Below are 11,933 nucleotides of genomic sequence, written 5' to 3' on the forward strand. Positions count from 1 at the left end.
CCAGAGAGCTCAACTTCCCTGTAAAAATCATTATCTATAGCCGTTGGAAACAATGTCTTTCCCCTCCCAACGAAGTAGAGGCCATCTGAATTCGTTCTGAAGACATCTACAAATAAAGCTTTCGCTGGAAAATTCTTATCTAGAGAAATTTGTAGCACTTCATTGAACTCAGGATCTCTCTTGGTCGGTACAATCTTTGTTAGGTATTTGTCCATTGCATTTGTCCAAGCTATAACCATGTATTGATATGGACGACCATTGGTGCTTCCGATCGTTCCAATGACTTCCATGTTTAACTTTGCTTCTTCACTCAAGATTTTTTTTTTTCCCACCCATTTATTTTTATAAAAATCTTTTTAGATAATAAATATGAGTAGAATGAGTTTTCAGTGATTGATGAATCAACTTAAATACACCTCAGATTTTTTTTTTGTTGTCTCACTAACTCACTATGCTCTACATGTTCCACAGCTCCTTATAATTTGATTTTAGTGTTTGATACACTTGCCAAGTGTCAAGTATTATATAACAATAGCTAGGGTTTTGATACACTTATTTAAAATTTTGATAGATATGTGTTGTTAACGGCATGTACCATATATATCACGTTTTCAAAATCTTATTTTGTCTATGTTCCAATTGACAACATTAAAGAAACGACGCAACCGTAAAATTGTGAAAGAAAAAAACGGATGGAATATATATCAGAATTATTAAACCTTAAAAATACTTCGAGCTAAACTTATAACGTAGAACGAAAGATGAATCATATGATTACACAAAATTACATCATATCTTCTTTTCTCCAAAAATATTTACTATATGTTGTTTTACTATATACAGTTTTTCAAAATTCATATACGTTTCCGTTAGAAAATAACGAAGAATTCAGAACATATATGTTTTTGTAATACGTAGATAAATGTTTGTACTGGTGATAGTAAAGATTATTGACACTTTATTATAGTTGTCATTTTACAAACAAAGGAGCTGGAAAACAAATAGAAGAAAAGCATGAAGGAAGCTTCGTATAGACAGACGATGGGGACATGCATGCAGCAATTATATTGGAAGACTATATATGGGGAAATATTATGGGTAAATATATATATATATATATATATATATTTTATTTTATTTATGGAAATATGAGTTTGATTGAAAAGCTAAAAATGATTTTTTACAAAACTAATGTACCACATATCTATTTTGGAAAACTATGTAAGCTAATATAAATGTATATATAATCCAGAGAGAAACTCAGGTGTCTCGGATTAAATTAAATCTAGAGATTTGAGAAACAAATGGAAATACTGAAAGCCGAACAAACGACGTTTTAAAACTTATGCAAATTAGGCATAATAAATCGTCTGATGCTGACGTGCACAATGAATTGAGATATATATTGAGAAATTATTTAGCAAGATTTAGATAAACGAAATCATGGAGTTGATGGTATCTTCGGAAAAACCATTTGAGGTTTTTTTCCAAAAGTTTATATATATATATATATATATATGTATATTTTTTTTTGTATACAGGATTCATTCTAGGCGATACATTTAATTAGAATGAATAGATTATATACAGAAGAAAATTTTGCAATTTTAGAATTAGTCGAATATATGAAGAGAAAACCGCTTTGTTTAATTAGTTTAGATTTTTTTTTACTCGTTGGGAATTCATGTAACTAAATATTCCTACACTGATGTGGTATTTTATAGCTCTTACTAAATAATATATAATTGGTTATGTTATTTCATTTTAAGTCCATTGTCGTTCTGTATCACAAATTCACAATTTTATTGATTTAGCAAGAAAACAAAATAATTGTACAAAATGGTAAATGGACATATTGCATCGGTTTTGCAAGCAACGTGTATACCAAAACGAAAAAGCAACGCTAGAATTTAGACGTTAATTTTAACGGCTGTTTTCTAAATGACGCAAAGAAATTTTACGTCACCCATGAATACGGCATGGGTAGTTTACTAAACCGATGCCATATTGTTAGTTAACCCATATATAAACTAGAGATAATTAGAAAATACATACGTTTTACAACCATAATTAAAAAATTATTACGTTTACTATTTATAATTATAACAAACGACTTTGACCACTATTTGGCTTTGTTTTACTCTCTTTTTTGTCATTCAATAACATTCAAAATTACATTTCATGCTATTGAGCATTTTACAAATAATTTCTATAAAATAAAAGTTTTATTATTATTATTATTTTTTGTTTCTATCGTCTTCTCCGCTAAACCAAACCAAAAATAATGATTTCTCTGATTCATTCATGATTACACAATTTGCCAAAATGACAGATCACAAAAGTTTAATTGAGAAAGATTAAAGAATCTTCCTTTAAATCTCGAATGATTAGCAAGTTTGTTCTTCTTCTATCTCTTGGTCCATCATTTTCTCCAACAAACTAATTTTCATCTCCTGATCTTTTCTTCAATAATTCAATTTTTTTTTCAATCACTTTTCTTCTATTCCTCCTTGAAAATGACTGATACCAAGAGAAAAACCATGTTAAACATCGAATTTGGTTATAAATTTCTAAGTTAATGATAGATTTATGAATTTTGGTTAAGTTTAAAGAAAAAACTATAAGCAAAAAAAAAAAAAAATTACAGCCATCGGCGGCAGCGTTAGGGTTTTGCTGGAAAGAAGAAGCCATAAGTGTAATTACAATTTTATCCCTCTAATTTAAACAAAATTTTAAATTAGCATCTAGTGTGGTTTGACCCTATAACAATGTAGTAAACTGAACAGCTTTAACCACTATGCTACTATAACTTTGAACAACTATTAGCAATTTTAATTTTATATAACCTATTTACACAGAAAATTAATGTTTTTTGGACAATATTTTTTGTTCAATCCGTACACTATTTTAAGTGTATAGACATCTGTACTCTTAATAATGTGTACAGATCAAATGTACAAATGTAATTTGTTTAATCCGTATACTATTTTAAGTGTACAGACATCTGTATTCTTAATAATGTGTACAGACATCTGTACTCTTAATAATGTGTACAGACATCTGTACACTTAAAATAGTATACGGATAATATAATATATTTAAAAATATTAAACAAAATTCATATCAAATTGTAAAAAAAAAATATAGATTTTTCTGTATCTTAGAAATTTTCTAAAAATAAAATAATACATGATTGAAGAGAAATAATATATATAGAAAGAGAAAGAAACATAAAAGCAAAATTATACTTTCCTTCCTGACCCACTTTCAACTTCTCTGCTTCCTTTCTTCTCTCCTCTCGCGTCTCTCTCTCCTCCTTCTTCCGCAAAACCATCGACGGGGGTTATTAAGTAATCTAACACACAACCCTCTGGCACACTCAGATTTCTATCTCTATTACCTTCTCTCTCACACACCCTACTTTTCCAGTTACAAATAGTGAACATACTACATTGCTAAATAAGTTTCAAAAATGTACTAAAAATATAACACACCCTATAAACTAACGTTAAAAGCTTTGTTTTTTTTTGTGTGGTGGTGTTAGAACAATATTTGTTTCTAAAGTTTGTGTAACTAGAAATATGTCAGTGTGGCCAACTAAAGAATTGTCTATATTATGTAAATTATCACTTGATATATTAATTCTAGGAAAAAATGTTTAAAGGTTTGGTGTTTTTCGACTTTTCTAAAATTATTATTTATGCTACTGATCCACCACTGTCATTTCAAAACTTATAAAAATTTTGATTTTGTTGATTATTAAATAGAATAAACGTTAAAAACTCAACATGGTATATTTACCAAAAAGAAGAAAAACAATAATTAGATCCACAATTTTATTCTGACATAATTACTAACTGATAAATTTGAAAATATTAATCTAGTAACCGTTGTTTAGAAATAGCATTGCATATGCGAATTCTGAGTATGAAATTGGTCTAAAATTGACAAATACACATATAGATAATTTTTTAGATTTATAGGAACACTAGTTTGAAATCCTGTTAGGATTATATGACGTTCAAGCCATATGGATAATCTAAATAAACTTTTGACAAAATTATATTAGTTGCTAAGTTTTGACTTCGGCTAAATATTGTTAGAAGAAATATGTAAATATTGCCAACATGTTATAGCTATGTGTGCAACTTCAGTACTATCTATAAACTACTAGAATCATTAATGGAGAAAAGTTTATTGGGGATACAAACAAGGTTGATGCTGCATATGAGAAATTGTTATACGTCCATGTGGTGAAGGCCAAGGGTTTGGGTTTGGGGACATGTCGCCGTTGTAACGCTCCTGTCGAGATTAAGATTGCAAATGTGAAGAAAGATTGCAAATGTGAAGAAAGCCACTAATTGTTGCTTGGAAATGTCGAATCCTGAATGGAACAAAGTTATCGCGTTCACCGAAGATGAAATTAGTGCTTCCAATTGAACAGTGGCACCTAGATGGTATAAACTGCAAAACAACCATGGTGAATGGGTTGAAAAAGAGCTTATGCTTGCAATTTATTGTGGTCATCAGGGTAATGACCAGTGGAACTCAAAGGCTGTAAGAGATTAGGGCACCGATGTTCTCAGAGACATCCCGTCTATGCTTTATTTCTACCTCAAGGTTAGTGTAATCAGAGCGAGTTTGTGAACACTCTTTCAATTTCTTGATGTCATATTGCTTATACAAAATTTGGAAAAGGTTTGTCAAACACTGATAAATTAAAATTATTTGCCTAGCATCGTGACTTGTGTTCGCATCTCATACTCATACAGTTTAATATTATGAATAATATACTTGGCTATTTTAAAACTTAATTGTGTAAAATCTTACAATAGTTAGTACATGGACATGGATCACCTATCCACTATACTCTATTTTCTCAGATACAGTTTTGTAATACTTTCTATTGCATAAAATATACATATACGTCATTTGCTTATACAATTTGGAAAAGGTTTGTCAAGCACTGATCAAGCACAACTTCAACTAAAATCTTTGCCTCATCCATTTAGCTTAATTAGGGTCAAATTAATCATGACTTGTTGTTTGCATCTCAATTAATTAATGATCGATATTTTAAAACATCGTATGATTTAACTGCTGAAGATTTACGACGTTAAACATGTGCATTTTAAAAAGTATATAAATGGAAACATGTTGAATTTAGTAAATTTGTAAAAAAAATTTAAAGTGTATTTAAATTTTATTTATCAATCTCCAAAAATTTATTTTATTCAAATTTACTATCTAAAAAGAAGGAAAATTAAAAAAAAAAAAAAAAACGATATGATATCTTTAAAATTTGAGAACTTCTTAATAATAATAAATATATATATATATATATATATATATATATATATATATATATTAAAAGACGTAAAAGATGAATCGGTCTTGTACTGAAACACCCACATTTTGGTTTAGTCCGGTTTAGTTGAGGACCTCAATGCTACGGTATTGCCACTGGAGATTTCCACCGTCCCTCGCCGCCGCTAGAATGCTCTCATCACCACCACCGCCTCACTCACACTCTACCTTCTCTAGTAGCGGCGTTAATTCGAGCTCAGTCGGTAAAAACTCCAAACCGGAGTTACTATTCCCCCAATCCCAACCCCAGAATCTCTCTTCCTCTCCTTCTTCTTCTTCATCTCTCAAATCCACGGTTGCTTGTTCAACCGCTGGAGCTATCGGGAGAAGCATGGCGACGAATACTCAGTGCTTTTCGAGCAGACCAGAATCTGACGAGTCGGATTTAGGCTCGCTCGTTGTGGTTTCGTTCTACAAATTCGCTAATCTGCCTGACCATGCTGATTTCAGGAAGCCCTTGAAGGATCTCTGCGAAGAATTGGTATGTCGTTTCTTCTATCTCAATCCAAATTTTAGATATTTTGATATGAAAGATTAAGTCTTTTCTCAGTCTTAGTGTTGTATTGAGCAAGAAGCAGTAATAAGGTAGGGCTGTTGTTGTTGTTGTTTCATCAGCGTGTTTCAGGTGGAATCATTCTTGCACCAGAAGGGATCAATGGAAGTATCTGTGGGATTCGTGAATCAGTGGAGAGAGTGTTGGCGTTTATACAGGGAGATGTCAGATTGAATGGTTTGAGGCAAATTGAGACACCTGTGAGTCCTGAACAAGAAGCAATTCACCATGGACATAGCAGTAGCTCTCCTCTTGCAGCTGGTGAAGATGCTCCGTTTAGATGGGATCATGTTAGGGTCAAACTCAAGAAAGAGGTACAATCTTTGTCTCTTTGAAGTTGAAAGACTTGAGTTTTGTAGTTTATCAAGAGTTGTTTTAATTTTGAAATCTCTGTGCAGATTGTTACGCTTGGAATGCCCAGTGTCTCACCTATTGAAAAAGTTGGAACATATGTGAGCCCTGAAGAATGGAATGAACTGATCAGTGATCCAGAAACTGTGAGACCTCTTTTTTTTCTATCTGGTAGCAAGTTTAGTCAAGAACACAGTGAAAACTGTTTATACATGTTGGACGCATATTATTTTGCTGTATTTGCTTCTGTGTTTGTGTATCTTGCTTTCAAGTTCTAGTTCACTCTGAATAGAATGTCTATGCATAGAGAAAAAGTTATGATGTTGTCTTTGTTTACTCTTGGTATGTCATAGTCTGTAGATCTATGATAACAGATCTTTGAAATTGTCGAATTACTTTTGTGTTTTAAGGTAGTGATTGATGTGCGCAATACCTATGAGACTAGAATTGGGAAGTTTAAAGGAGCTGTAGATCCATGTACCACAGCTTTCAGGAATTTCCCATCTTGGGTGGAGAATCAATTTGCGTTGAAGCAAGAAGGCATTGAAACGCAAGAAAATGTGGAGAAAAAGGATATCACTAATAAAGAAGACAATGCTGAAAAACCGAAGACGCTGCCACGGATTGCTATGTACTGCACTGGAGGAATCAGATGTGAGAAAGCTTCAAGCCTTCTTCTTAGCCAAGGTTTCGAAGAGGTAACGTAATACAACATCTGACCATTGAGCTGTTGATTTTCAGAGGTACTTAAAGATCAAAACCATTTTTTTTCCATCAGGTGTATCATCTGAAAGGTGGGATATTAAAGTACCTTGAAGAAGTCCCTAAAACAGAGAGTTTATGGGAAGGCGAATGCTTTGTGTTCGACAAGCGTGTTTCCGTGGAACATGGTCTAGCTCAAGGAACACATAAACTCTGCTATGGATGCAAGCAGCCTATAAGTGATGAAGACATGGAATCTCCAGAGTACGAGTATGCAGTCTCTTGTCCGTACTGTTACTCCAAGAAATCCGAAGAGGAGAAAGAAAGGGCAAGAGCGAGGCAGACACAGTTTGAGGAATGGGGCGTAATTGGTGGTCCTGACAAGGGTCGTCGACCAGCCACTAAACCAGATAGTCCAAGGAAGAAGAACAATGCAAAGCTTGGTTCTTCAATATTAGAATGACATTCTGATTGTATGATATTTGTTTTGTTGTTCCTTCTTGAAACCAAATTATTGCATTGTTACATTTGATAATTGATATAGTTGTTTTGTTCTTTTGGAGTTGATATAAGCTTTGAGAGCACATCAACAAATAAGAAAAAAGTAAAAAAAACGGCATGGTGTTTAAGTTTGCACAAGAGACGGCATGAAGTGTAATAGTGACCTTTGACTAGGTCTTTTAATGTCGAAACATTCCTCAAATTGATTTATCGTCATTTCGTTTTAAGGAGATCTTTTGAGTGGGGTTTGATCGGAATTTTGAAAGCGAAGGAGAGAGATCGAAGCAGTAATGGCAGGAACAGCTGGTTTACTCAAGGTCGTGAAGCCAAAGATCCAACCGGTGGATATTCAAGCCGCCGCTGGATGGGGAATCGCCGCCGCAGCCGGTGCCATCTGGGTTGTCCAAGTAAGCCTGTCTCGATCTCTTGTTCCTCCGGCAATAGATCTTTTTAGCTAGCTTTGTCTTCAAATTTGGGTTTCACGAATTCTGTTCTTATTCTGGGATCTCTCCTTAGCCTATTGTTTACATCTCTGGTAAAATTGATAGCTTGATTTGGACGAAAGATGTGATTTTTCATAATTGATGATTGTTTAACACTTTCAAAGTTTGGTACTTGCCTCGAACTCTCTGTAAAGGCGGTATTTTTATGAGCATCGTTAACATATAATTGCTGTTCATGAAAGGATTGATTCGATTTGGTGGTAGTCTGTATCTTTGTAAATGGTGTTGTATCTGTACTCGGAATTAACTTGTTCAATTTGTTTTCTATGTACAAATTGATGTCGATTTCATTCAGATTAGTCTCCCACTTACAAAATTCACAAATGCGTTGCTTTTAGTTTTAGGCTCTTTATGTAGTCTTTTAGCTTCTATTGCTCCTTGCTTTACGCAGCTTCATTGTAATGAGAACAGAATTGCACTGGTTGGACGAATTAGATTCTTTGTTTGTCACAATGTGCTCAATCTGTGGTTTGGTGTTACGAAGAGATTAGGCCCTTAAGCTCATGACCCTTTTGTACTAATCTTCTTTCTGAACTCGTTTTGGTTTGTATCTGACATATTCTTTATCATTACAGCCATTTGATTGGATAAAGAAGACATTCATTGACCCACCTCCAGTTGAAGAAAAGTGAGAAAATCACCAAGATTTAAGATAAAGTGGAGAATTTTCCTGTTTCTAAGTTTGTTATCGCCTCTTTGGCGTGGAGCTGAATAAATTTTTGGTTCTTTTCTGGGGATTTGTGGTTTCATTTCTTCAATGTGGTAGACTGACTTGTCTTCTCAAATGTTATAACAAAAGAAAAGCACATTACTCAAGTTATTTGAAAAGAGAACCAGTTTTGCATTTATCTTATGTTCTCATTTCCATAAAAGTACATAAGAGCATGGACAATAAGAGTCTTGTGATGATGGAGATTTAGAGCAGATTGTTTGGAAATTTAATTGGTTATTTTAGATATAATCCTAACGCAGCAATATGCCAATATCTATTGCAAACTTGCAATACAATGAATTAATGAAAAAAAAAGTCCTATGCTTTGCCTAAGTTTCTAAAAAGCCTGCTATAGTTACATTATGAATGTAGACAACACGAGAGAAAGAGTTTACTTTTGGACTGCTTCTCTCTTCACCATCTTCTTATGTACAGACAGCGAGACGCTACAAAATATATTTGGCTGGAACCAATCTTTCTGCAACCTTTTTCATGATCATGATGCGTTTGTAGTTGATGAAGATGCATTACTTTCCTTCATTCTCCTCTCGGCTGCTAATGCTGCAGCAACTGAGGGCGGTAGATCTCTCAGATTCTTCTGTCTTTCTCCCGTGTTTTCTTCCATCTCTGCTGTTTCTGCTGCTGGTGAAGCAAATAGAGATTCGAGATCTCTCAGTGTCAAGAACTGTTGATCTTGATTTTTTGTATTCCTGCTGCTGAATGAATTTAAGTTTGTATTCTTATTTCTGTTCAGTTTGTAGATGCTTTCTTCCACTGTGCCCGTTACCTGGTTCCANATAAATTTTTGGTTCTTTTCTGGGGATTTGTGGTTTCATTTCTTCAATGTGGTAGACTGACTTGTCTTCTCAAATGTTATAACAAAAGAAAAGCACATTACTCAAGTTATTTGAAAAGAGAACCAGTTTTGCATTTATCTTATGTTCTCATTTCCATAAAAGTACATAAGAGCATGGACAATAAGAGTCTTGTGATGATGGAGATTTAGAGCAGATTGTTTGGAAATTTAATTGGTTATTTTAGATATAATCCTAACGCAGCAATATGCCAATATCTATTGCAAACTTGCAATACAATGAATTAATGAAAAAAAAAGTCCTATGCTTTGCCTAAGTTTCTAAAAAGCCTGCTATAGTTACATTATGAATGTAGACAACACGAGAGAAAGAGTTTACTTTTGGACTGCTTCTCTCTTCACCATCTTCTTATGTACAGACAGCGAGACGCTACAAAATATATTTGGCTGGAACCAATCTTTCTGCAACCTTTTTCATGATCATGATGCGTTTGTAGTTGATGAAGATGCATTACTTTCCTTCATTCTCCTCTCGGCTGCTAATGCTGCAGCAACTGAGGGCGGTAGATCTCTCAGATTCTTCTGTCTTTCTCCCGTGTTTTCTTCCATCTCTGCTGTTTCTGCTGCTGGTGAAGCAAATAGAGATTCGAGATCTCTCAGTGTCAAGAACTGTTGATCTTGATTTTTTGTATTCCTGCTGCTGAATGAATTTAAGTTTGTATTCTTATTTCTGTTCAGTTTGTAGATGCTTTCTTCCACTGTGCCCGTTACCTGGTTCCATAGAAAAAGAGAGGTCAAGATCAAAGTAAATCGCATCAGGTAGGATCTTGAAGCTGTACAAGACCAAGGTGGCAAACAAAGCAGATACACGAACCAGGAAACGATGAACTAGAGTAGGTTTCTCTTGCCCAATCCGGTGAACACGACCAACAGCTTGCGCTTCCGCAGCCGGATTTAGAAGCGGTTCCACCAGGATTACATGCTGCGCCTCTAGAAGATTAAGACCGTTGGCACCATGCTGCACCAAAAGCAATAGGACTTGAATTGATTTTGTGTCTTTTGGATGGGAGTTTGTCTTTTGGGTTTCTTTCTCAGATTCCTTGAATTTGCTAATGGCTGTCTGTGATTTCCTGCATTTCCATGGAATCAAAGTTACAAACATCCCTTAGGTTACCTATATGCCACTTTCGATGGATTCATCATTAAAGTTCTCACTACATTACCTGCCTCCTTGCATCCGGATAAAGGTGATGCTATTGGCAGCGAAGGCATGTTCTAACACATCAAGAACATCTTTCCAGCTGGAAAAAACTAGAACCTTCGCTTGTGGGTCACTTGACTTGATCCATAAGATTCTTCTAGTAACAGCTTCGATCTACAGCCCCAAAACAACAGATGAGAAAAGAAGTACTTCTTGTGCACTAATCTTACAAGCAAGGATACTAACCTTTGTTCCATATGAACCTTGAACCACCAATGATGCTTCATTGTCTTTGTGATCTTGATCTGACGAAGAACTGTCTCGTCTGTCATCAGCAAATGCAATATTTCTAACATCTGTATGTTGCCTGCATATTGGACACATCACCCACTTTTGCTGCGTTTCTTGTACAGATTTTCGCTCAGTCATAGCAAAAAAGCCTGTGTCAACGAATACAAAGAAGTATATATTGTTAACATTCTGAAGTTTGGTTCAGGAAGATGCATTAGATAGACATCAAATGATCAAAAGGTCAAAGTAATTACAGTTACAGCAAGTGGAATGCCCGCACTGGAAAACCATCTTCTGATTCCGTAGGATTTCTTGACATATCGGGCATGCTTCATCTCTCTTAAGAAGGTTTTCGCCATCCTGTTCAACAGGATCTGAAGCCTTGACTGTTTCCTGTATGGGTGAGGAACGATCTGGATTCTCTAATTCTTGTTTCTGCTTGGATTTCATCAAACCCTGAAACGGCAAAAAACTTGTTCAATATTTTATACAAAATCAAAGTAGAGAAGAATCACAAAGACATAAATAAAGCTTCTTGTGAATATATAGATTTGAAATGGGTACAGCTCTGGAGCTAGAGTTGCAAAATAGATGTGGTCAAATGTCCCTCTCCACGTAAACTTCTAGATAGTAACACAGAAATAAATGACTTCTCCGCATGATATAAAACACTAAAGGTTACAGATTTACCTTCAAATAACGAAGTTTTCCTTTTATACTAAGCAACGAGGATTGAGCCATAAATTTATCATTTGTGTTCAGTACACTAGCAACATCTAACTCATCTTGGCTCAAAGCATAGAGCGATGTGTCATCTTCAGATTCTCTAAGCTGTAGTCTCATTGTTGACATGTTAATCTCATCGTAGGCTCGTAGGAGTTGAGCTTGAGCCCTACCCAAAGCCCTTGCATGTGCATATTCCTTTCGCATCACCTTAA

At 34.6% G+C, this 11,933-nt stretch overlaps 3 protein-coding genes across 3 annotated transcripts in view; 2 read left to right on the forward strand and 1 right to left on the reverse strand.

Moving 5' to 3' along the window:
* LOC104782561 (rhodanese-like domain-containing protein 7) lies at window positions 5,390-7,535 on the forward strand. Its single transcript, XM_010507526.1, has 5 exons — window positions 5,390-5,848; window positions 5,983-6,234; window positions 6,319-6,417; window positions 6,682-6,969; window positions 7,050-7,535. Exons 1-5 carry the CDS (start codon window positions 5,447-5,449, stop codon window positions 7,434-7,436), a joined length of 1,428 nt encoding a protein of 475 aa, XP_010505828.1. The 5' UTR covers window positions 5,390-5,446; the 3' UTR covers window positions 7,437-7,535.
* LOC104782562 (ubiquinol-cytochrome c reductase complex 6.7 kDa protein-like) lies at window positions 7,673-8,825 on the forward strand. Its single transcript, XM_019245007.1, has 2 exons — window positions 7,673-7,881; window positions 8,553-8,825. Exons 1-2 carry the CDS (start codon window positions 7,765-7,767, stop codon window positions 8,607-8,609), a joined length of 174 nt encoding a protein of 57 aa, XP_019100552.1. The 5' UTR covers window positions 7,673-7,764; the 3' UTR covers window positions 8,610-8,825.
* The window catches only part of LOC104782564 (E3 ubiquitin-protein ligase SHPRH-like), a 10,077-nt gene continuing 7,647 nt past the window's right edge, over window positions 9,504-11,933 (reverse strand). Inside the window, exons 19-20 of the mRNA XM_010507528.2 lie at window positions 10,378-10,633; window positions 9,504-10,274 (exon numbers count right to left, since the gene is read on the reverse strand). Of these exons, the coding sequence (XP_010505830.1) occupies window positions 9,984-10,274; window positions 10,378-10,633 (547 nt within the window). The 3' untranslated portion in view covers window positions 9,504-9,983. The remainder of the gene's footprint in view (window positions 10,275-10,377; window positions 10,634-11,933) is intronic.

The sequence above is a fragment of the Camelina sativa genome, chromosome 4 (genome assembly GCF_000633955.1).
Source record: "Camelina sativa cultivar DH55 chromosome 4, Cs, whole genome shotgun sequence".
NCBI classification, from domain to species: Eukaryota; Viridiplantae; Streptophyta; class Magnoliopsida; order Brassicales; family Brassicaceae; genus Camelina; species Camelina sativa.

What these genes read in the sequence shown, in the direction of transcription:
- LOC104782561 (XM_010507526.1), top strand. Translation starts at nt 5,447, where the DNA reads ATGCTACGGTATTGCCACTGGAGATTTCCACCGTCCCTCGCCGCCGCT. An exon ending in AGGATCTCTGCGAAGAATTG is followed by an intron (nt 5,849 to 5,982) that starts GTATGTCGTTTC and finishes TTGTTTCATCAG; the next exon opens with CGTGTTTCAGGTGGAATCAT. An exon ending in TGATCAGTGATCCAGAAACT is followed by an intron (nt 6,418 to 6,681) that starts GTGAGACCTCTT and finishes TTGTGTTTTAAG; the next exon opens with GTAGTGATTGATGTGCGCAA.
- LOC104782562 (XM_019245007.1), top strand. Translation starts at nt 7,765, where the DNA reads ATGGCAGGAACAGCTGGTTTACTCAAGGTCGTGAAGCCAAAGATCCAA. An exon ending in GTGCCATCTGGGTTGTCCAA is followed by an intron (nt 7,882 to 8,552) that starts GTAAGCCTGTCT and finishes TTATCATTACAG; the next exon opens with CCATTTGATTGGATAAAGAA.